Source organism: Galeopterus variegatus, unplaced genomic scaffold (genome assembly GCF_000696425.1).
Source record: "Galeopterus variegatus unplaced genomic scaffold, G_variegatus-3.0.2 Scaffold676, whole genome shotgun sequence".
Taxonomy (NCBI): Eukaryota; Metazoa; Chordata; class Mammalia; order Dermoptera; family Cynocephalidae; genus Galeopterus; species Galeopterus variegatus.
In genome coordinates this window covers 251,238-277,202 of record NW_007726787.1, presented here as the reverse complement: position 1 = coordinate 277,202, position 25,965 = coordinate 251,238, and the positions used below count along the sequence as shown (strand labels likewise).

General features: G+C 38.0%; 1 protein-coding gene across 1 annotated transcript in view; it reads left to right on the top strand.

The window, feature by feature from the left end:
- The window catches only part of LOC103589345 (aminopeptidase Q), a 69,855-nt gene that overhangs the window by 10,888 nt on the left and 33,002 nt on the right, over positions 1 to 25,965 (top strand). Inside the window, exons 2-6 of the mRNA XM_008571298.1 lie at positions 8,615 to 8,757; positions 9,798 to 9,937; positions 13,143 to 13,269; positions 19,897 to 20,051; positions 22,232 to 22,345. Coding sequence (XP_008569520.1) covers positions 8,615 to 8,757; positions 9,798 to 9,937; positions 13,143 to 13,269; positions 19,897 to 20,051; positions 22,232 to 22,345 — 679 coding nt within the window. The remainder of the gene's footprint in view (positions 1 to 8,614; positions 8,758 to 9,797; positions 9,938 to 13,142; positions 13,270 to 19,896; positions 20,052 to 22,231; positions 22,346 to 25,965) is intronic.

Sequence of the window (25,965 nt, the reverse complement as noted above, 5' to 3'; positions counted from 1 at the left end):
GCGCACTGACCATCCCTATATAGGATCCGACCCCGCGGCGGGAACGCTGCTGCGCTCCCAGAGGCGCACTCTCCCGAGTGCGCCACGGGCTCGGCCCTGTGTGTTCTCTCTTTGAGAGCTGGAGCCCTGGTCTAATACCACCCTACCCCTTATTAGTTGTCTTACCATACACATAAACTCCAAGCGCCTTAGCTTTTGTACATGTAAGTTAAGGGGGTGGGACTCTCCAATGCCTCTTCTACTTCTGATATTCCATAAGTTTGGTTAGTCTGCCTAGAGATTTATCTATTTTATTAATCTTCTTATAGAACCAGTTTTTGGTTTCATTGATTTTCTCTATTTTTCTACTTTTTATTTCAATGATTTATACTTTGATCTTTATTATTTCCTTTCTTCTTCTTACTTTAAGCTTTATTTCTTTTACTTTTTGTGTATTTTTAAGGTTGACACAAGGTCATTAATGTAAGATTCTTTTTATTTTCTAATTTAGTCATTTAGTGTTACAAATTTTTCACCATTACTTTAGTGGTGTGCCACAAATAATGTTATGCTGTTTTTTCATTTTCATTCAGTTCAAAATACTTCCTAATTTTTATTTTGATTTCTTCTTTGACTCATGGGTTATTCAGAACATACTATTTCATTTCCAAATAGCTTGGCATTTTCTCATTTTTTATTGAGTGCCTTACATTTAACTTTTTATGCTATTGAGTGCTAGATCTTGTTATATTGCTTTAAAGAATGCTGGCCTTTTTGGATAGGCACCTAAGTCACTTCGTGATCCTTTTGATCCTTGTTTGAATCTCTTGAGCCTTGTTTTTAAGTTCTTTGAGAGTGGCTCTAAAGTAGCCCTTACTGTAGTTCTACTTTAGCTCACTTCTCAGGCTTACCCTCCTGGACTGTGTTGAATAATCCATATATCCTGGAGGTTTCTATACTCTGGCTAGCTGGCATTCAAACCACTCCTAGCATTACGTGAGGAGGTCTGGGAATTGTTCTGCTTACCTTTCCCTCGTACTTGTTTTTTCCCCAACAGCTTTTCTTTGCCTGACCTTATGAAGTGCAGATTGATGTTTGACCAAAGACTCAAAGGAAATCCTATACAGATTCTGGGTATCTTTTTCTGCATGATTACCTACTTTCTTATACTCTACCCTGCAAATTCTAGCTGTCTAGGCCTCCCTGAACTCTAATCTCTGTCTCCTCAACTCTGAGACCACTGGGCTCTGTTTCAGTTCCCCTTCTCTGTGTTGCAGTTTACAGATTACTTCCAGGCAGAAAGAGTGATTGTAGAGTCCACTTTGTTTTTCTTCTTTTGGGGATTGCAGTCCTGTGTCTTCTGTTATCTAATGTCTGTAAACAGTGGTTCACATATTCTGTCAAGTTTTTTAGTTGTTTTCAGCAGAAGGTTAATTTCAACCTATATTACTCCCTCATGGTGGAAAACACAGAAGCCTCATCTTCTCTAGATCTGGGAATGCTATTATAAAATTAATCTCAGTCATCTCTATGACAGCTTAGTTTGCTTTAAGTATTTATTACATTAGGTACTTCAGATCGGGTATGCATTGGAAAGGATCCCAGGATTAGAAGCTGAAGCTCTGATTTTGGTTCCTCCCCTGTCATGTACTAGTTGTCTAATCAGTTGCATAACCTCTCAGGGAGTCAGCCTTCACATCTATAAATTAAGATGGTGGAACTCTCCAAGGTCTCTTCCACTTTTGAAATTTAAGAGAACATATAATCCCTCTGTTATTCAAAGATTTCTGTAGGAATACCTCTTACACTTCTGATCATGGCATCCCCGTGATAAAAGATAAGAAGGAACTGGGAGATCTGTAGAGTAATGAAAATAGAAAGATCAAGAGAAGAAAATGTGAAATAGTTGGAGAAAATCAAGATCATTTTTGGGGGGACAAATAAAGACGAGAGCAGCATGATCAAAATCAATCAATTTGTGCAGGTGTAGACAGAACAGAGAATTGAAAAAGACTTCCTTGCAGTTGCTGCTTATGCTCAGAAATCTGGCAGAGTACTTAGAGTATGACACACAGGAGAGAAATTTGAGCAATACTTGGAAAGAATTTTGCAAATCTCAGAACAAGGCTGATGATCAAGTACCAGGCACATAATGTTGTTGATGTCACAGAAGAAAGAGGTGATTTTATTGTCTTATAGAGGTGTCAAACCCATATATTTTATGTGACTGAGCAGTTTTCTCTGGAAGATGGTATTACTCATCTAGGTATAGATCTAGATCCTATATCTTTTGAAAACAAATGTAACTAGCATATTGAAAAAATACACCTCATAATTCAGTAAATATGCAACTTTATTTTTCCCATTGTCCTTTTACAGTGGGAAATTTAGTCTATGGGGTAATCTTTCTTGCTTCTGCATGAAAATTCCAGCAGCCCATAATTTCCTGCTCATTCTTAGATGATAGATGATCTAGAGTTACTAAGGTACAGATACAGTCAGATGGAAAGATTAGAAAACCAAGTCCTGTGTAATACTCAAAACTTTGAACTTAATTTACTGCTAAATTTCCCTGTCTCCTGCCTCTATCCACACTTTCACACTCTCAAGCTGGCTTCAGGATGGAAATCTGCAACAAGGTAACGGATAGTGGCCCTTCTCCATTTCTCTACCTTGTGTTTCTAGTCCTCCCTGCCTATCTTGATAGCTGCTATTTTGATCCCACGAGGGTCCAGTGAGGCTGGGGGAGACAGAGAGAGGTGACACTTAGGGCACTTCTTACCTGAATTAGTACTCTTGTCATTTGGTCTTACTCTGGTCTACTAGATGCCTTTTTCTCATGAGATGTCATTTTCCAGGACTCTTTAGAGTTTTCCTGCTGTTTCTCTCTCTCTCCTACAATTCCCTCCACCCAGCAGAATGTTCTCTTATTTCTCTGTTCTCATGGTCACTGTGACTCCTTCCTCTGCCCCTAGACATCAAGTAATACATCTCCAGGCTCCTTCAACCTCTTCCAGGTGGCTCTATTGGACAGGACCCAAGACAGTCTCCACACTGGCTCACTCTGTGTCTCAGGGCCCACATCTCTTCCAAGGAACACTCATAACATCCCTTGTGTGGGACTGATGTGGGTCCCAAGGCAGCAGCACTCTTCTGGATCTGACTCCAGAACAGTCAGCTGTTCTCTTCTCTTGTCTTTTAGATCCCCACCTGGTAGGAGTTAGGCCCCGGCCACAGCATCAGTTTCAGCTTTCTTAAGAGTGAGTTGGCACCAGCCTCTAAATCTCTCAGCCTCAGGAAACACTTTTACTGCTTTCTCATGGATCATTTCCCCCTAGTCTAGGTAAGAGGGTGGTACCTCCTCCCAATTCCTTGAGAGCATAGAAGGCTCGGCAAAATGACATGCATCCCTATCCCCTCCCCCCACCATGCCACGAGATCTGTTCTCTGATCCTTTTGTCTCCATTCCCTGACTCTTCTTCTATGTCCTTGATCTAGCTGAGAAGCCCAACAGTTCTCAGGGCCATTTACTTTCTTCATAACATGGTTTGGCACCTTTTTTAGAACTTTACATCTATTATGTTTTGTTGCCTGGTGGAAACTTCAGTTTTCAGATCCTATTACACAAACATGATTCATGGACCAGTCCTTGAACCACAGTCCAATTGTGTAACATCTGGCTCTACTAAACATTTTGATTTCTGAGTGTGCTATTGTGTAAAAAATATTGGTGGGGGTGGGGGGGGGGAGGAAAGACAATTCTCTGAAGAGTTTTATTTAGTCTTTGACCAGTTATGCTATTCAGCACTTGTTAACTATAGCCATAGTCATAAGGAGTTTACAAAATAATTTGGAATGAAATACCTTACTGAATGGATATAGTGGATATTTTTAAAGTGGTAGTAGATTGATTCCCCAAAGGCATGATATGTTTCTTGACTGCTAAGATCTCTTAAAGCACAAGAAAGTGGCAAGCCCATAATTCTCTGGTTAGACAAGTAGGCAGGAAAATGGATGTGCAATACTGAGCCACTAGGAGACAAATCCTCTCAAATTAACTCCCACACCAGTTGACCACTGTAAATACAGACGTAATGGACACCATAATAGCATGTTTCAGTGAGATTTGAAGAGAAGAAAGGGTGGCAGATGGTTCTATTTTCTGAGGTCAGAATATCCTTACAGCGTTGCTTGAGTCCAAAGCAGAGAGAGAAGGGAAAGAAACACCACTTTGAGGTCCTCAGATGTGGTTTAACCAGATCATATGTGCTGCTGGCTGGCACTGACATTTGTGGTTAAGGTTGAGAGCCAAAAAGGGCTGTGTGTTATAGGAATTTCTCACTAACTTTTTGTTTGTTTGTATAAAACTAGGGAGGGAAGTAGTTGAACAAAATCCAAGAGAGTTTCTTTTATTTCACTTCTCTGGAGACTTGAATCATGGGATTGGAAAGCTCTTGCTTGATGCTTGATTTGCTAAATTGGTGACTCTCTGAGCTGGTGTCTCTTAGCTTTTTTGAACCATACAGTAAGTTTTCCACCTCCTTGAAGAGTATGATTTATCTCCCTGCTTCCCACCCTGCAACCTCCTTGAGATTCATAGGCTTTGTGAAGTCATGGCAACTGAGAAGATGTTATCAAGTTTTACTTTCTATTATAGTTTCTGTTACAAAAGCAATAGACATTTGTTAGCTTTCCAAATATATAAGCATGCATTATATAATTGGATATGCTTTTTCACTCCATACTACCCCTTTTCATGTTAATATGCCACCATTTGTACAAAATGTCCCACAATTTCAGAGGGCTCATAGACCTCCTGAAAGCTATGAATGAACCCCCAATGGGACTTTTTCTCCCAACTCTAGATGACTCAGTTACGGCCATCCCATGGGCTCTTTTTCCATCCTGTTGTATGTCTTTGTTTCTCTTAGAATCACAGTGTTAGAGCTCTAAGAAGTCATAGAGATCTTCTAATTTCATCCCTACATTGGATATCTAGAGAGTTTAAGCAAATCTCCCAAAGATGCACAACTGTGATTACACAGCATATTCTGAGCAAGAACTCAGGTGGCTAAAGTCCCTGTTCAATATTCTTTCCATTATATTGTCAGTTGCTTGAATCTTCTCTACTTTATCCCATCCCTCTTAAAGACAGCAGCCAAAACTCCAAAACAAACAAATGCCAGTATAACAAACTCTGCAAAAGTACTTCATATTCTTTTGTACATATTAATATCAAGCTGCTTTTATTTTATAATCACTCCAAGGCTGAGCAAATACTTATTCAGTTGCTATAAACTCAGATTTTTGCCAAGTGTTGTAAATGATACAGAAGAAAAACTACATAACCTCTAACTTGTAGTAGTTTAAAATTCATTGGGTAGACAAACATGATTCGTGTTTAGCTTGTTCTCAGCACTAACATCGGGGACCTTTTTTAATGCATTTGTAATTAGTGATTTCCAACTCTCCACTCCTACTCTGTAACTTATCCCTTCCTTATTTCTTCTATAGTTTATCTCTATCAAGAACTATTCTTGAGACTGGAAGGAGTATAGGAGAATTCATAGGTGATTTATTGACAAGTTTAGTTACTAATAATATAAAAGCTCAAACAGAAATACAAGGTAGATAGTGTCATTATTTTCTAGGTGGGAAAACTGAGGATCAGCAAGACTATATGACTGTTCCAGGATTGCTCAGTTGGTAATAGATTGAGCAGGGTCTAGTAGCCAAAGTGGCTGGTGTCAGAGTCCACAGACTTTCCAGTACATGCAAACAAGAGTATAATAAAGTGGGAAAAAGTGAACAGGGAAAAAAAAGCTTGTTGGAAGATATAGCTTTGTCACAGTGAGGTTTTATGGACACTTCAAATTAGCTGACAGTGAGAGATTTTTTAATGTGCTTACTGTTCTATGTGTCCTTCCTAAAGCCGTGTGAATTCTTATGTGAGCAGGGGCATTATGGTAAAGGAGGGATTCACAGAGATGAGGAACGGATGGGACACACTCTCTTGAGATATCTATAGAATTCACCTTTTACTTATCTAAGAATTGGGCCTGAAGCAAGGATAAATGTATCAGAGACATTAAGTCTCAGAACCTTAGTTGAAAAAAGAGACCAAGGTGGTGGAATAGATGATCCTGGTATTGCTCCCCCCATGACAGGTCAACTTACAACTACTAAAACACAAACACTACCATCCTGTAATCACTGAAACTTGGGGGAAGAGGAGGAGAGACCTGCTGAGTCCATGAAGGTGTGGAAAACTGCAACAAGTGGAAGGAGGGATTACCCCAACCAGATCCCATCCCAACTACACACAGAGGACCTACCAGCACACAGAGCAGCTACCTAAGAGTGGCAAAGCCACAGGAGCACCATCTGTGTGATGCTACTCAGAGTGTGCAAGGGAGAAGGGTGCCATGATCACTGGAAAAAGCCCTGCAACGCTTTGGGGTGTATATCCCATTTCTCAGGACAGGGGTTCTTTGGGGAGCAGGGTAGACAGTTATCTACCTTACAATCTGCATGGGCACCACATAGCGGAGACTGGTCAGTGTGGGAGACTGCAAGGTGCAGTTTGCAAGAAAGTCTCAGTCACAGGCCAGAATTTTCACACAGCCCAGTTGCATTTGTGGTGACCTGGAAGTGACTAAAAGTCCAACATTTAAAATCTGGTTCTCACCAAAAGTTTTTCCGTCTGAGAATCAGCAGTAAGGCAGCAGTTTTAGCTTAGGCACAAAGTTCAAGTTCCAGTCCCTGCAGGAAGTTTCCCCTATTCCAGGAATTAACCACAGGACAGCAAATTAGTTCTACTGCAGTTTTTAAGTGGTGGTGGTTGCTATTAAGCCATTACAGAACAGGAAAAGAAAAAAAAAAACAACACATAGACCAGAGACAAAGTTCCGACATTAAGCAGGATAGATCTAACACTAGCAAAGAGCACCTATAAAACCTGAAAGAGGTAGCTGTCTCCTCTAATACCCATGCAGAATGTAAAGACACAAAGATCAAGAAAGAACAGAGAAATATGACACCACTAAAGGAAATCAACAAACCACCAGCAATGGACCCAGAAGGGCAGTGGATTTATGAAATGTCTGACAGAATTCAGAATAATCCTCCTAAAAATGTTCAGGGAGTCACAAGAAAATACAGATAGAAAATTAACTGATATTTGGAAAACAATTCAGGAGCAGAAAACTTGACAAATAAATAGAATTAATTTTTTAAAAATAGAAATTCTCAAAATAAAGAATACACTATCTGAACTGAAAAACTCCATAGAAAGCTCCAACAGCAGACTTGATCAAACAAGGAAAGAATCAGTGAGCCTGAAGACAGAACATATGAAATTATCCAATCAGAGGAGAAAAAAGAAAAAAGAATAAGAAAAAATGAAACAGAATTGCAGCAATTACGGGACTCCCTCAAGTGAAATAAGCTCTGCATAATTTGTGTACCCAAAGGAGATGAAAAAGGAAGAGCCCTAGAAAGCATATTTAGGGAAATAATGACAGAAAATTTCCCAAACATGGAGAAAGATGACAGCATCCAGGTACAGAAAACCCAGAGGTCACCAATCATTCAGTCCAAAGAGGAACACTGCAAGGCACCTCATGGTCAAATTATCAAAACCAAAGACAAAGAAAGAATACTGAAAACAGCAAGAGAGAAGAAACACATAATATTCTATGGAGTCCCAATATGCCTCTCAGTGGATTTCTAGGTAGAAACCCTGCAAGCCAGGAGAGAATGGGAACAAAGAATTTAGCATCCACAGCTGTTGTCTAAAGACAGATTCCCAGATCACTGAATCTTGGCAAATGGGATAATGAGACTGCAGGTTTATTTTGAGGAGAAAGTTGTTTGCTAGGACCCATGCTGTCCTCAGACTCAGGCAGCGTTTGCAGAGGGTGAACCTGACATCTTGTTTGCTCAGAATATTCTTGTTGCTGAGCTTTTCCCTATAAATCGTCAGTGCACTGTGGCATAATAGCACTTTTTGTATTTTTCCATGGAGATGGAGGAAGAGGCAGTAGCGATTTGATAAATCTACCCATATATAGTTGAAAGTTAGTTTCTTTTTCCTTTTTTTATGTATCTATATTGTTTACCACCAGGGGTATTTAAAATACAACTTTTTGTAAGTTTTGAACCAGAAAGATGGCATATGTGAGGAAAAAGAAGCAAAAAGAGAAAAAGAAAGAGAAAGACATTCTTTAACTGACTTGTACTTTGGTGGAGAAAGAAAGCAGCAGACCATTCTAAAAGAAGTAATCCTGGTTTTAAAAAGACCTGGTTCTCAAAAGGCTGCCGTTGCATATTTGCTATATTTGTTCCTATTTTGTTTGTAAAAGGCTTTAAAGGTTTATGATGTAATGAAGCAAATATTATTTTGTGGTTGAAAATTAAAGAGTTCTTTTGTATTTTAGGTTGTACAAGAATTCGAAGATGCGGTGAGAATTGGAGTGTGTGTGTGTTATGGGCGGGCAGTGAGGAAGAGGAGGGGAAGTGACTAGCTCCTTCCCGTCCTCCAGGCTTAATTATAAGCCATATTTCTCAATATTTTTTTTTGCTTCCATTGATTTGGATAAAAAATAAATGGATTTTTCCCAAAAATGTATTTCAGGGCCCTGGTAGCATCTCAGATGGAACCAACATTTGCCAGGAATGTTTTCCCTTGTTTTGATGAGCCAGCTCTGAAAGCAAGTTTTAATATTACAATTATTCATCATCCAAGTTATGTGGCCCTTTCCAACATGCCAAAGCTAGGTAAGTCATGCTCCCTGTCTATATATATGTATATACACACTCACACACAAACATACACACACCCATATGTAAATATGTATAAACTTTGTAATAGCTTTTATATCAATAGCTTTTCCAGGCAGTGCATTAGTAGTGTAGTATAATTGCAGTGTATTGTAATTAGGGAGAACAGTTATTACATGGGGTATGTGTCAGTACCCACATCTTGGAGACAGTAAATCTTGATTCATTTAGTATTAAAAGCTGGGCACATTACACTGTTCATTTACATTGGCAGCCTGCCTGTTCATTAGTTTGGGCTTGAACTATTGATCATTAGTGATTAAAAGCTGTTGGACTTGGTCTGAACCTGGTGCACAGATGTGTTTTATTTGGCTCATGTGACTTTTTTCTTTTGTTTGAATTAGTTTACAACTCTTAAAAATCCAGAGATTTCACATAAAAATCTAGATTTTTATTTCCTTAAAAACACAGAAAATCTAACAACACTGGACCTGCAATTCTTATGTGGTGCCACAGTCCCCACCCCTCCCTGTTAGTGTACACCAACTCATTTCACATCAAGTGCCTGGCCCTCATATACATTTGAGTTTGTAATTTCAGTTTTAAAGGCCCCAGACTGCTTCTGCCGAAGATCTGTCTGAAACCTGAGAATGGTAGAGTTCCACCTTGTTGACTTACTATGGGCCTGAGCAACTCTAAGTTGCATGTTGTGAGAAATGGGCTACACTGGGAAACTAAAGAAGTGGGTGGAAGAGAGAGGAAGCAGATCAGGGACCAAACTTACACTGCTCATGGATTTGACCCTCAATCAAGGCTATATTACTCAAGATGGTGATTCAGGCCCAAGATGTTGTCCTTAGATCTTCCTAATGTAGTTTTTGGTAGCTTAGAGGTAGGTAGAGAAATTTGAACTGCTAGACTATAGAGAGTAATTGGGAAGAAGTAGCTGGGTGACAACTGTGACTTGATAACTTTTTTCAAAGGTAGATGTTATTGCTTAGGTTTACAGTGATTTGGACTAAAATAAATTTCTCTAGGTCAATCTGAAAAAGAAGATGTGAATGGAAGTAAATGGACTGTTACCACCTTTCATACCACACCCCACATGCCGACTTATTTAGTCGCATTTGCTATATGTGATTTTGATCATGTCAGCAGAATGGAGAGGGGCAAGGAGGTGAGTAAGGAAGATTCTCTAGGTATGGAAAAATGTACTAGCTGCAGATTGTTTACCCAGTCTTTCTGGATCCAAGGGTTATGCCTGCATATCCCATCTTCACCTTCTGCTTCTCTCCCAATCCCTGTTGAAGCTCTTAGTGTAGCTTTGCAAAATGAGATGTAGCATTTCCCACTGCAGCTCTGTGGAGGGATTTTCATGGAAAGGCTGCACATTAAACCCACTCCTGAAGGCAGGTTCTGAGTCTCCTCTTCTCAGTCTGTCTCTGCCTTTGCAGAGGATGGGAGAGAATGGGGAGAGCTGCCACACTGACGCCTTGCAGCTCAGGTTTGGTATATACTGTGTCCGTAGCCTACAGGGTTAATGTAGTCTTAAAGCTGGGTGATGCTCAAATGTTTAGCAACTGGTATGGCTCAGATACCAACCAATTAGGGTGGATACCAGTCAGGAGCAACTGCTCTGGCTGAAATGGTGCATACAGGTTAAATGTCATTCCTATCTAGACACTGGACTGCTGTGTTCCTCAACTCTGGGGTGTGTGACACTTCTCCAGAGTTGTGTAAAGTGGGTACTCTGTCCTGAAGTACTGAGTTGTCACCCAGTTATCCCCTCATTACATAATAACCCTTTAGGAAATTATTGAGGTTATTTGTGACAGTGATTTATATTCTGGTTCACTCCCTTTGATGGAGCATGGAGGTAAGTAAGGTCATTGCCTTAGGCCCAGTTCTTTCTAGTCTCATAGACTTCATGAGGCTGGGAAAAATCAGGCCCCACAGCTGGCTGAGGCACTCTCCTGCGCCTGAGATCTTCCAGGCTCGTACCATTGACATGTGGAGACAAGGGAGCGTAAGTGAGTCAAGCCCATCATCAGGGGGAGAGTCACTCAAAGCTACCCCTCCTACATTCCTCCTAACCCTAATGAATTAATAATATTGTGTTGGATGCAAACAGCTTGTTATCTTTCTGAGCTGCTGGCTCCAGCCTCATTTCTCTTATTGGATGATGACTAGTAGATCCTTGACATTCACAGATATATCATTAGCCAAGCCAAACATTCATGAAATATATTGACAAGTTTACGCAGACATGGTCTGGAAGCACATACTTTGAGCCTGGCAAGAAGGAATGGGACACCCAAGGCACTCCCTCAGCATCCACATCTCAAGTAGCTTGTTGTGGTCAGTGCTGCTGCACAGTCAACAATTCTTGTAAAGGGATAAAATCTGTTTCTTCATGAGAGAGCACTCTGAAAAGAACACCAGCTGCTGTCGAAGCAAAGAGGAAATGAAGCATGCCTAAGAAAGTAATTTTCTTAGCCAGAAAACTGGAGTTTGGGATGAGTTTATCAGCGGAATGTTGCATTGGCTATGGCTCAGCTCCACAAAGTGAATGAGTCCACCATATAATCTACAGGGGAGCCAAATTGCATGCTTGGAATAGTGTCCAGCTTATACAAAAATTGCTTGTTAAGTTAGAGATAAAGATGTAGTGAAGTTCAAAATGTGGTTAATGTGTGGCATAAGGATAAACGTTAAGAAACACATAAGTAAGGATGAAAATAACATACTTTGGGTATACTTTAGCACACATGGGCATTTGCAAAGATATTCCTCTCTTAGATGTCAAGATCTGCTGTGTCTAGGGAGGGCCACCAGGACACACTGGTGGGCCAGGTGTGATTTTGAAGAAGCTTTGTGGCTGCATCTCCAAAGTGGCTCCCTGCCAGGGCCATTCACCCTCCCACCCAATTTGAAATCCCAATTATTTGCCTTACTTTTAGCTTACAGAATGGCAAGTTATGGGAGGAGTAATTTGAAAATTAATGTGCAAATATTAATTGCTATTGCTATTATTTTCCAAAAGGCTACAGTTAAAATGCACACTTTATCTCAACTGTGGGGAGAGATGACTATTATTCACATCCCGTAGTGTGACTTTTGGTTGAGCAGGCTTCCTAACTGTCACCTCAGAAGTCAGAAGTTAGGGGAGGGGAAGTTTAGTGTCAGGGCAGGGCTCAGCCCTGGGGCCATCTTTCTCAGCTTAATGAGGCCTCTGCGGCACAGAGAGACAGAAAACAGTGAAGGGATCCCGGAGGAGCCTCAAAAACAGGTGGTTGCATTTTGTAAACGGAGAGCGTTCCTGAACCCTTCGCGTAATTTGAAATTCACATAATTCAAGACAAATTTTCCAGCAGAAATGAAAGCAATGATGAATGTATTCTTAGAGTGCACAAACCTGCAGATTTTGTTGTGCTGCTTTTCGTTTTCTTATCATTTTCTCCAGTGTTTTGCAGGGAGCTCTTTCTTAAGTAACCGCACTCACATCAGGACAAATATTTTAATTCTCTAACCTCTAACTTTTATTCCAAGTTTTTTGAGTTTCATGCATGTTCTTTAGCATTAATGCTAGCAGTTCTATTAAAAGTTGCTTAGATAATGTTATAGTGTATAAAATGCTTTTAGACTGCAATAATAATGAATGTTAAAACATCAGCATATTAGTCATCAAAATCTGACAAATAAGTTCCAAGTGCCCAAACAACAGTGTGGTTACGTAAAACTGAAAAACATAGCAGGGATTTCTTTTTACCTGCTAAAGAGGAAGTGTCGTTTGGCAAAAGAATAAACAGGATATAATTGACATGCTTCAACGGTTTTAAAATCATATGACTTTTGATGAACTTTTTAAAATTAAGGGAATTAACCTTATTTCAATTTTTGAAAATAAGATGGAACTATTAATGTTTTAATTATCAAATCATTTTAAACTTGCGTGATTCAAATTTGCTTGATATGTACCATACTCACTAAGAGCACAATTCTGTTTTGGATCTTTAGAAATAAGTCCTGAAAAGGAAAGCAAGGATCCAAGGTGCCCTTTTATGTAGAATCAACAATTTCTTTGGGGGTAGATGGTGGTGTGGACCATTCCAAGGATTGTTTTATAATTACAGAGTTGTACATGTTATTCTCAGAGGTCGAAATAACATACTTTCTGGGGTAGTCATTGTTCATAACTTAGTGAACAGCTTTCTGAGGTTTTCTCAGCACGTGTATGTATGCATGTAAACATTTTATTATGTAGCTTTGTCTCAAAAGGCAAGACTTTGGCTCTAAAGCAGCCAGGGTTTGAAGCAAGCAGGTTGCCACTTTCCAAAAGCACTATTCCTTTTCCTAATTACTGCTGAATTGTTTTTATTTAGATACGCATCTGGGCTCGGAAAGATGCCATTACAAATGGAAATGCAGACTTTGCTTTGAACATCACAGGTCCCATCTTCTCTTTTCTGGAGGATTTATTTAATATTAGTTATTCTCTTCCAAAAACAGGTAAGGCATCTTCCCTTCCAATGCAATTGGTTTCCTGTTATGGGGTTCCTGGTTGAGATCACGGAATATACAAATCATCCTTTATAGACCCATTGTCACCAGGTAGCTGCTATTTGGAGTTAGCCTTCTGGCCTCTTGTCATTTGGAAGGTCTTATACCTTCCAAAACACATAGAGGTCTGTCTGCACTTCCTCTGCACAGTGCTGTGTGCTCAGTGGGTGTTCAACAGCTCTCTAGATCTCACCTGGGTACTCAAGGGCAGCCTTACCTTCTCCAAACACTGCTTTCTTTCCTGTGTTCTGGCCTTTTCTCTCATGATGCAAGTGTGCCGTGCTATGTTCTGGATATTTTTAGCTAGCAGGCTTACATAAGTTACGCCAGTTCCCTATAGTAAGTTTTTGTTTGTTTGTTTTTTGTTTAGCTGTAAGTCATTGGATTAGGACTTAGTGGTCCCATCTGTGAATTATCATTGTATAAAACTGGAATCATGTGTGACTATAATACGACCCTTAAGGAAATATGTAAATGTGTTATCTCTCATAGATCTGTGTGGTATGTCCTGAAGATTCTATGAGCCACTCAGCTCAGAAAGTTGTTCAGTGTTTTTTTCTCTCTAAATCGAGTGTGTCATGTAAATGTGTTTTCTTTTTCTGACATGTTAGTGGAAGTCTTGGAAAAAATACGCTCTGCCACATATTGCACACAGGTATTGATATTCAGTGCTGTACCACACAGATATGTGTAATCAGTTATATTTCAATAAATTTTTTAAAAATGCTCTGCCTATACCAGCAGATGGTAGAAGAGTTGGGGAGTAAATATTTGGGAACTTGGGCCTCTTGAACTCCAGGAAGCCAGGGGCTCTGCATTCTGGTTAAAGAAGAATGGGGTACCAAGGGTTGAGAACCAGCCTTGACCCATTCAGGGATCCTGGAGGTGACCCCTGTCATTTAGGGGGGTGGAGGCAGCAGGAGCCCACGCTTGGAGACCAAGCTCCTGGAACTTCTGTGGCTGGAGGCTCCTACGATGACCCCCTGTCAAGGCAAGAAAAGTTGTATTTGTGTTTATTTAGATGAGAAATCCAGAGCTATCATTTATCCCCCATTCCCTCAAAGCACCTCCTCTATCCAATTACTCACCTTATTATTTCCTACATACATCCACTCACTTCTTCATGTGCCCCTAGCTCTCCCTAGTTTACATCACCAACATCTCTACCAGAACAGTCCTCATGTGGTTTCACCACCTTCCTGCTGGCCCCCTCCAACCCATCCTCCATATGAAACCAGAAGGATCTTTTCAGAGCAAATCTCTTTAAAACCTCTCTGTCGTTTCCCATTGCCCTGAGGATAAAATCCAAACTCTGTGCCATGTCTTTATAATGGTGCACTTCTTACTAGGCTCTTTGGGGCTTTTGGTAGTTCCTCAGAGTGGGAGGGGTGCTCTAGCACTGTCTGTGCACCCTCCAGTGCTGTCATCTTCCTCTCCTCTCCTCCAGGCTCCTGCACATGCATTTTGCACATCCTGGAATGTCTTCTGTCCAGCTGGTTAATTCAATTCTTACATTTCTTGATTCAGTGCCCCCTCATCCAGGAAGCCTTCCGTAAATCCCTTTCTCATGCTGCCACAGCATCCAGTACACCCTTCCATCCGACCTCTTAATCTACCAAATCCTAATTGTCACCCTTATTGGATCAAGAGCAACTTGGTATCAGTATTTGGATTGTGTTTTTCTTTGTACCTCCAAATGCTATGGCAGTGCTTCTCTCATGGTAAACAGTAAGTTATGGGAGGATGAGAATACATACATATGTGCAATTAGTTCAGTAATTACACTTAAATTTTGACTAGATTATCAACTCTTGGGTGTTTGGGTTATGTTTGGCACTTTAAAAAAATATCCTTCATAGCATCTCAACCAACGTTATCCTATGAGCACCCCTAGGTGGTGCTCAATCAAAACTTCCTTTTGATTAGTGGAAATTTCTCTATTACTGGATCTTTAGGAGAAAGATAAATTAATGTTTCCTAACTGATTTAACTCTTGGTGGAGTCCCTTATAAAACAAAATAAAACAACAAATACCTTCGCTGCCAGCATTTGCCACATATGCCATGCTCTTCCTCTCAGTGAGTCAGGTGAAAAGCCATTTGGTTTATTTCTACCATGTTGTTCTTTTAGCTTATCTTCTTGTAGCTTGCTCAATGAATTCTAAGCCTTAGAATCTAAGGTAATATAAACTGTGTTCATGTATTTGTTATATAGAACAGCATTTTTTTTTTTCTGGTGTTGCTATCATTTTTACTCACTCTGTTTAAAGGTCAAAAGTGGACTGAAATATCAAAATGTTATAGATACTCACAGAGTTAGGTGTTTGGGTTATTATAAGTTTTGAAAGAAAAAAGTGGCATGATGCCTTTAGGAATAAATATGGGCATTTAAGATTTGCAAATTTTTAAATGGCAACTTCCCTTTTTATGTTTTGGTTATGCTCTTAACTAGTAATAATAGTGGGCTAACTATTTGTATTATGCATCACAGCTTGGTATGTATTTTTGAAGCAATAAAATTCAGGTACAAGCTGGCCAGTTAGCCAATTGTTTAGAGTGTAGTGTTGATAATAGCAAGGTCAAGGGTTCAGATCCCCCGTACTGGTCAGCTACAAAAAAAAAAAAAAAAAAAAAAAAAAAAAAAAGTACAAGATAAATCATAAGCAGTAAAATAATTACTGTAATTAATGATAATTTACTGAGGAAATAGTGAGTACCAATTACTTTTCTGGATGCTGTGTGAATGTAGAAAAAGTAGGTGGTTGGGGCTCTGTTCAAGTAGCTGAGTTGAGGAAGTTTGTTTCTATATGTTAGAAACATAAGCAATAAGTTACATTAGCAAGAGATAAAGTACTGGCTGAGCAAAAGTCTTAAATATAATCCAACAGAAAAAACAATTAGAATATATAAAAAGAAGGTTTATAGAAAAGGGAACACACGTGGTTTGTAAACTTATACTTAACCTCCTTAGTAATCTGACAAATGAATATTCAAGGTCACAGCGAGGCACCAGTTTATACTGTTCAGTGGTCAGAAAGTAGACATTGTAACAAATGTCAAGTGTTGGAGAGAATGTGACATTGTTACAACTACTTTGAAATTTAATTATTTATTATCTTGCAATGTTGACCATTAGAATACCTTAAAATCCACAATACCATTCCTAAGTATATCCTTAAAAAGAATTTGAGCATATATGTACCAGAAGATGTGAGCATTGGTAAGAGTGTTCCTAGCTACACTTTTATATTAGCCCCAAACTGAAAACAACCAAAATGGTCATTGATAGGAGAATGGATAAATAAACTGTGTACATTCACACAAAGGAAAACTGTATAGCTATGAAGATGAAACACCTTTTCTAAAGTTTAAAAACATAAAAACTAAACAATATGATATACTCATATGTATATTATTTCTATAAAGTAAGGGAATGGTAAATACAAAGCCCAAAATATTTATTATCTGGTCCTTTACAGAAAAAGTTTGCTAACCCCTGTTCTAAAGGGTTAAGTGGTGGATTCATGAATATTCCCATTATTATTTTAAAATAATGTATTAATCATTAAAATAAAGTTAAACAGTGTCAGGTGTGAACCAATGATGATAGTGTATCAAGAAACAAGGATTTTGATTAATCTAATTCTATGCATCTGAAGTTAAAATGTTTTTTTTAAATGGTCATGAGGGTTAGAAATAAATGTTTTCTTATAGCTGGTGAGATTGGACCATGAGTATTCCTAGCATTCACAGATTGAGCAGATTTCTTGGGACAGTAAACAGCTTGCAGAGAGAAAGCCCCTGTGGTTGTACAACACCAAAGGAATTGGCTTGAGCGGAGCAGAGCAGTCTTTGTGAGGAAAGTGGGTGGGTTGGTGGGTGGGATGGGAGCAGGTAGGGGAAGAGAAAAGTTAGGAGGGGCAACCAAGGCTAATGCAACTTAGTATGTTCAAAGGTAATAGAGCAGTAACTGGTGGAGGCTATGGAATGACAGGGATACGCTTACTTCACAACACACTGTCACCCTCAGCCATGTGTAAAGTCAACTGAAATATTTAACTTAGCACGCCATAGAACATTCATTAGGCAAAGGTAGCATGGGTTATAGGAGTGATACTTCTTCCGTTAGTAAAAGAAAATAAAATCTCTTATTCTTCTAGTTATGAAAGTAATGTGATCACACTAGAAAATTTGGAAAAACAGAGAAAAGTACACAAAAAGAGAAGAAAAATCTCCTGTAATTCTGTCACACAGATATGACCACAGCTGACATTTTGGTATATATGAGTATTTTCCCAAAGCCTTTCAGTCTCAATCTCTGTCTTTCTCTGCATTTGCTTCATTTTTAACAAAAATGGCACCATAGAGTTGACACTGTTCTTTGAATGGCTATTTTTTTTTTAAGTTTACAGTATTTAGCAACAGGATCAAGATAACTAAATATTCTTTTGTATTGTCATTTTTAAGACATAGAATGCCTACATATCAATTTAACCAAATAATTTATTCGATCCTCTGTCGTTGAACATTTGGATTGATTCCACCTTTTTTGGTTACTTTAAAACCACTGAAACCCTTATAAAGAAATATTTATAAATATCTATGCTATTTGCCTTAGTATAAATTCCTAATATAGAATGGTTTAGTCAAAGGTTATGAACGTTTTTAAAGACTATGAAGTGCTTTTCCATATTGCTTCAGAATTATTGTACCAGCTGACTCCTTCACCAACAGGCTGTGTGCCAGTCTTCCTGTGCCTATACTGATACTAATCACTCATCTTACGTATTGAAAAATTAAGTTATGTCATTTTAATTTTTTTATAACTAATGAAATTGATCATTTAAAATAAGAGTTTTGGCTGTTTGAATTATTTCTTTGGTGAAATTTTTACATTTTTTTCTTTTTTCGTGACCGGCAACGGATCGCAACCCTCAGTGTCGTGCCCGTACTGGACCAGGACCAGCAACGGGATCGCAACCCTCGGTGTTGCACCCGCACCTCGCTCAGCCAGTGAGCAGCCGGTCTGTATGTGGGATCCGAACCCTCGGCGGGAGTGCCGCCGCGCTCCCAAGCGGTGCACTGTAGCAGTGCGCCACCGGGCCGGCCCTACATTTTTTTCTTTTTGTTTTGTCAGAGTTCTTTAAATATTTAAAAAAATTGTCTAATTGCTTGTGGTATATGCTGCAAATATTTTTCCTAGATTGTGATTTGTCTTTCAAGTTTGTATATACTGTCTTTTGGTGAATTAAAGTATTTAATTTTAAATAGACTTCTTTTTTTTTTTAGAGCAGTTTTAAGTTTACAGAAAAATTGTGCAGAAAGTACAGCGTTCCTGCATACCCTACCTTCTCTCCCATGCCCTTCCGGCTTTCTCCTATTGTTAACATCTTGCATTACTGTGGTAAATTTGTTACAACTGATGAACCAATATTGATACATTATTATTAACTAACATCCTTAGTTTACCTTAGGGTTCATTCTTTGTGTTGTACAGTTCTATGGGTTTTGACAAATACAAAATGACATTTATCTGCCATTACAATCTATCAAACAGAATAGTTTCACTACCATAAAAATCCTTTGTGCTCCACCTGTTCATCTTTTCTGCTTCCTCTGAATCCCAGGCAACCACTGATCTTTTTATTGTCTCTATAGTTTTGCCTTTTCCGGAATGTAATATAATTGGAATCCACAGTATATAGCTTTTTCAGACTGGCTTCTTGCACTTAGTAATAGGCATTAAAGGTTCCTTCCTGTCTTTTTGTAGCTTGATAGCTCATTTCTTTCTGTAGCAGAATAATGCTCTATTGTAGAGACATACCACAGCCTGTTTATCCATGTACCTATTGAAGGGCATCTCGATTGCTTCCCATTTTTAACAATTATGAATAAAGCTATAAATGTATGTGTGCAGGCTTTTGTGAGGGCATAAGTTTTCACCCCACTTGGGTAAGTAGCTAGGAGTGCAAGTGTTAGATCTTATGGTAAGCCTATGTTTAGCTTTGTAATAAGCTGCCAGACTGTCTTCCAAAGTGACTGTACCATTTTGCATTCCCACCAACAGTGAATGTTAGTTCCTCTTGGTTTCACATCCTTGCTAGCATTTGATACCGCCAGTGTTTTGGATTTTAGCTGTTCTCATAGGTATGTAATGGTATCTCATTGTTGTTTCAATTTACCTTTCTCTAACAACAAATCATGTCAAGCAACTTTTCATATGTATATTTGGCATTTGTGTATCTCTGTTAGTGAGATAGTTGTTCAGACCTTTTGCCCACTTTATAATCAAGTTGTTTGTTTTCTTATTGTTGAATTTTAAGAGTTCTTTGTATATTTTGGATACAAGTCCTTCATTGGAAGTACTTGATTTTTATATAAAACAATTAAAAAATTTTATTTTCTGGCTTCAGTCTTTGGTATTAGTCCTTAAAAAATCTGCTCTCTCCTCAGGTTATAAATATTCACTTGTAATTTTCAGTAATATTGTGATTTCTTTCTGATATATTTGTATCTAGAAATCTAAAATTTGGGGGAGAGATGATTTCATTTTTTTTTTCCATTTAAAACCACTTAGATATAATTGCCTTGCCTGATTTTGACAACCATGCAATGGAAAATTGGGGACTATTGATGTTTGATGAATCATTATTATTGCTGCAACCAAATGATCAACTGACAGAAAAAAAGACTGTGATTTCTTGCATTGTCTCCCATGAGATTGGACACCAGGCATGTGGTAAAATGTTTTTTCTTATTTTACATGAAGGTATTCTTCAGCTGCTCTACCAAAAATAGCAAAAACCAAAAAACCCCTGCCATATACCAAATTAAAAAAACAAAACTAAAAACATTACTCAAAAAGTGTGACAGTGAGTACAAACAAGGAAGGATTTGTGTAATCAGATTCTGGGTGGATTTGAGCTATTGGAGATGGATCATAGTGATGAGACCTTGCAGTCCAGTCGTGGGTTTGGGCTTTATATCCAAAGATGAACTTTGTTCCACAAAATTCTCCTCAGGAAAAGTAAGCCACACAGAGCTAGGAGTATTTATTTTTCATTCCACCTTAAAATAAGGGATATTCAAAGGGTCACTGAAAGATATCCACATTTCATTAGTGAATTGTTATAAACATGTTTTATATATATATATATATATATCTTCTATATAGACATATGTTGTTATCAACATCTATATATAGAGAGAAGAGAGGTTAAATGGCTGCACGCAATATATTAATGAGGTGAGCAATAACTAATCCTTGAACTGCATCCCCAAAGGCGGTATAAACAATGATTCATTTAATTAGATCTGTATTCTTTCACACTGTGATTTTAGAAGTTTAGTATTTGATTTGATGGAGATTCTCACATCTGCATTTTGGTCTCTACTCCGTTAACACAAGGTTTGAAAAAGAGCAGTTTACTAGGATTGAATAACTCCCCAGTGCACAGTCAACACACACTTTCACAAGTTTTGGTCAGTCACCCCAAGTGTCATTTTTTATAATAGCTGTATTAGTTCATTTGTGTTGCTATAACAGAATACACAGAACTGGGTGATTTATAAAGAAAACAAAATTTATTGCTTACAGTTTCTGAGGCTGGGAGTCCAAAGTCCATCTGGTGGTGGTGACAGTGACCTGGGGATCTCACATTGCAAGATGGTGGAAGCAGAGAAAGCAGAGAGAGAGAGAAAGACAGACTCTCCTTTTAAAGCCCTCAGAACTGCGCCCCTGACCACCATTTTCAATCTATTCACTACTTCATGGTCCTACAACTCAAACGCTTCTTCAAGGCCCCACCTTCCCATTACCATAATAGGATTTCCTATGCTCTTAACAGTCACAGTGAGGGCTAAGTTCCTAATACATAAAACTTGGGGGACACAACTCAAGCTTCAGGGGGTTTGGAGGGGACATAATTCAATCCACTACAACAGCCTAAGTGACATGTGGTTTTGGAATACTAAATATTTGGAATACTAAGTAGTTAGGCTGCCAACTATTAATACATCACAGCTATTATAAGAATGTGGTTAAATACCAGGGCATAGGTTTGTTGGTTTTGGAAATCATCGTGTTTTTGTTTTTCTTTCCTAATTCTGTTCTTCATTCATTTGATACTTTTGTTCCTGTTTAGCTTAGATGGAAAATAAGACCACCATGTTGCAGAACATATGATTGCTTGAGTGATTTGTACACAGAACAGAGCAAATCATGTTCTTAAAACATAACAGCTGCTTACAGCAGAGTCCTGTTGTGTCCTGGTTAGAGTATAAGGTGCTAGAGTTAGTAGGTGGTAAGTCAGCACTCAGGACTTTTGCTTTAACTAAGAACAACTTTTGAGCAGAGTGGACAGTTTAAGAAATGCTACTCTAGCTGACCTTATGTTTGAATATCACAGTCTTAAAACAAAAATTGCTTTCAATTATTAGACATGAAATAATTATTTCAGAGAAATGAATGACTGATATCTCCTCACATGAAAATAAGAACATGCTTTTTGGAGTTCTATTCTCGTGTATTATTATTGATGGTATAAAAAGCTTAATTATGGGGCCGGCCCAGTGGCGCACTGGATAGTGCACCGCTTGGGAAGCGCGGCGGCGCTCCCGTCCGAGGGTTCGGATCCCACATACAGACCAGCTCCCGCTCACTGGCTGAGCGAGGCGCGGGAGCAACACCGAGGTTTGCGATCCCGTTGCCGGTCCCCGGTCCGGTACGGGGGCAACACTGAGGGTTGCGATCCGTTGCCGGACACGGAAAAAAAAAAAAAAAAAAAAAAAAAAAAAAAAAAAAAAAAAAGCTTAATTATGTATTTTGATCTTACGTTTATTTAACATGCAATTTCAATAAATATAATTTAAACTAAATTTAAGAAAACTCTTTTTTCTTTCATTTCCAAAAGTGGTTTGGAAACTTGGTTACCATGAATTGGTGGAACAATATCTGGCTCAATGAAGGTTTTGCATCTTATTTTGAGTTTGAAATAATTAACTACATCAATCCTAAATTCCCAAAAGTAAGTATGTTTGTTAAATTTATTCAACATTTTTTCTCCTGGTTATAAAAGTAATGCATATTCATTATTGAAAATGTATAAAATACAGAAAAATACAAAGAATACTAAATTGTCTATAATACCAGAGATGATCCATGATCTGAAATGATCCATGTTATCTTTTTGGTATGTTTCTTATTCCAGGCTTTTTATATATTAAAAATGTTTTTGAAAGTGGGAATTATATAGAAATTTGCAATGCTTTTTCTACTTCATATTATATCATGAGTCCTTTCATATATATAAACTTTACAAATAATAAGTCTTAGTTTTCTTCAAAAGTCCTTTCCATATACTCAATACTTACAAAATTGTTTGCATCTATACATGGTTAGCACCATCTATAACTGTTTTTTAAAGTGTTTGGTTGTATCACAAATTAACCCTGTGTGTAGAGTCAATAAGGAAAGAAGTTTCATTCCCATAAAACAAAGTCACCCTCTATTTTCTTAATTATATAGAATATATCATTAAACATCAATTTCAGTTACCTCTTACTGCACTAAAATGGCTATTATTGATATCTGGCAAAACGTGATGAAAACGTATTACTGGTATTTTTGAATCTAAGATTATAACATTAGTTTCTTTTTATTATTAGTTATTATTAGTTTCTTTTTATTATTGGTTTCTTTCTTAATCACTTCTGAGTTTACATTTCTCAGTCACTTGTGGAGCTGAGTGATTACAACTCTTGCCAGAAGAGTATCAGGTCCTGGTGCTTGAGGAAGTTGCCCTGAGCTTTGTTTTTAAAGAGCTTAAGGCCTTATGTCAATGAACTCTGGCGATCAAATTTCCTTTGAATCTAGTAATTTGATTGAAATTGAGTCACGACATCACAAAACCATATGCAGAAACAGATATCCATTTTTTCTATTTTTTGATCTAATTTCAGTGGAAAGTCATTAAACATGATGAATGGGTCATAGCTAAGGGTTTAGAGTGTTAAGGACCGAGGGTTTCTTGGTCCCAGAACCACCAACTCTACCATTGCCACTCTTCTGCCTGGACTAAGGAAGCAGCAGCCTTGGTGAAGAGAAAAGGCCCCTCCCATTAACTAAGCACATGTGATGTGCTTGTAGATTATAATATGCATTATCTCTTTTTGATCCTTAGAACGATCCTCTGAAGAAATAATAATAAAGATTAATCACAGAAATAGTTAACCTTTATTAATCATGTTCTATTTGCTAGGCATTCTGTTAAGAGCTTTATATAAATTAATTTTATCCTCATCATAATCCAGTGAGAACAGTACTGTTTTCTCCATTTTCAGATGGCAAAACTGTATTTCAAAGAGCTGAAGTTGACTGACTTTTATGAGTCACACAACTCTTAAGAGGCTGAGATAAGATTTAAATCCAGATAGCTGGACACCAAAGCCTGTGCTTATTACCACTGTGATATTCTTTACAAATTTATTACAATAAATATTCTTATATGTCTTAGGATAAGAATAGATTTAATAGAAATAGCTCTTCTCTGGGATATCACAGCTTGCAGGAAGAAGTAATGATGAATATACAGATTCATTTTACCCAATCACTATATGCAGTGGCTAGATATACATATATATATATATATATATATATATATATATTTATTTATTTTTTTAAAAAGCTGACATCACTTTTTCCCTCCAACAGGCAATATCACCACTCATATTTATTGGTATAAGGTCAAATTTTTCTTTTTTTTAAATTGAAAAGTAATTGATTATACATATTTGTGGGGTACAGTGTTGAATATCATACCTCTGTACAATGTGTGATGGTCAAATCAAGATAATTAGGATATTTATCATTACAAAATATAATCATTCTTTGTGTCCATTAGCCAATTTATTGCTGAACCACCTCCCCCACCCCCTTTCTAAACTCTAGTAACCACAGTTCTGTTCTCTTCTTCTGAAAGTTCATCGTATTATTAGTGATTGTCGTTTCCTTCCTTCCTTCCTTCTTATTTATTTATTTATTTGTTTGTTTGTTTGTTTGTTTTTTTATTAGCTCCCACTATGAGTGAGGACATGTGGTATTTCTCTGTCTGTGCCTGGCTTATTTCACTTAATGTAATGTTCTCCAAGCTCATCCATGCTGCTGTGAAGGCAGAATTTCATTCTTTTTTATGCATGAGTGGTGTTCCATTGTGTATATATCACATTTTCCTTATACAGTCACCCGTCAACAGACATTTTGTTTCTACATCTTGGCTATGGTAGATAGAGCTGTAATAAACAAGGGAGTGCAGGTATTCCTTCGACATGATGATTTCCATTCCTTTGGGTGTATACCAGTAGCTACATTGCTGGATCATATGTTATTTGTATCTGTAGCTACTTGAGAAACATCTATACTGTTTTGCGTAATGAATGTACTAATTTACAGTCCCACCAACAGTGTAGAAGAATGCCCCTTTCTCTGCATCCTCACCAGCATTTGTTATTCTCTGTCTTTTTGAAAATAGCCAGTCTAACTGGGGTGAGATGATATCTCAATGTGGTTTTCACTTGTATTTCCCTGATGGATTAGTGATGTTGAGCATTTTTCATATACTTGTTGGTCATTTGTATGTCTTCCTTTGGGAAAGGTCTATTCAGCTCCTTTGCCCATTTTTTAAATCAGATTATTTGTTTTTGTTACTGTTAAGTTGTTTGAGTTCCTTGTATATTCTAGATATGAATCCCTCATTGTATATATAGTTTCCAAATATTTTCTACCAATTCTGTAGGTTGTCTTTTCACTCTGTTGGTTGTGTCCTTTGCTGTGCAGAACCTTTTTAGTTTGATATAATCCTATTTGTTTATTTTTTCTTTTGTTGCCTGTCTAATTTTGAGGTCTTTATTCATAAAGTCTTGCCCAGTCCTACATCCTAAAGTGTTTCCCCTGTGTTTTCCTCTAGTTTTATAGTTTCAGGTCTTATATTTAAGTCTTTAATCCATTTTGAGTTGACTTGGCATATAGCAAGAGCTATAAGTCTGGTTTCATTCTTCTACACATGGATGTCCAGTTTTTGCAGCACCGTTTATTGAAGAGGTGCTTTCTCCAATGTATGTTCTTGGGGTTTTTCTTAAAGATCAGTTGGCTATAAGGGTGTGGATTGATTTCTGGTATCTCTATTCTGTTCCATTGGTCTATGTGTCTGCTTTTATGCCAGTTTCATGCTGTTTTGTTTACTATACCTTTGTAGTATAATTTGAAGTCAGGTAGTGTTATGCCTCTGGCTTTACCTTTTATTGCTCAGGATTGCTTTGCCTATTCATGGTCTTTCAGTGTTACATATGAATGTTAGGATTGTCTTTTCTATTTCTATGAAGAATATCATTGGTATTTTATAGGGATTGCATTGAATCTGTAGATCACTTTGGGTAGTATGGACATTTTCATAATGTTAATTATTCCAATCCAAGAGCATGGAATGTCTTTCCATTTTTCTGTCCTCTTTAATTTCTTTCAGCAATGTTTTTTAGTTCTCATTGTAGAGATCTTTCAACTTCTTGGTTAAATTTATTCTTAGGTATTTTTTTTTTTCGTGACTATTGTAAACAGGCTGCCTTCCTCCCTCCCTCCCTCCCTCCCTCCCTC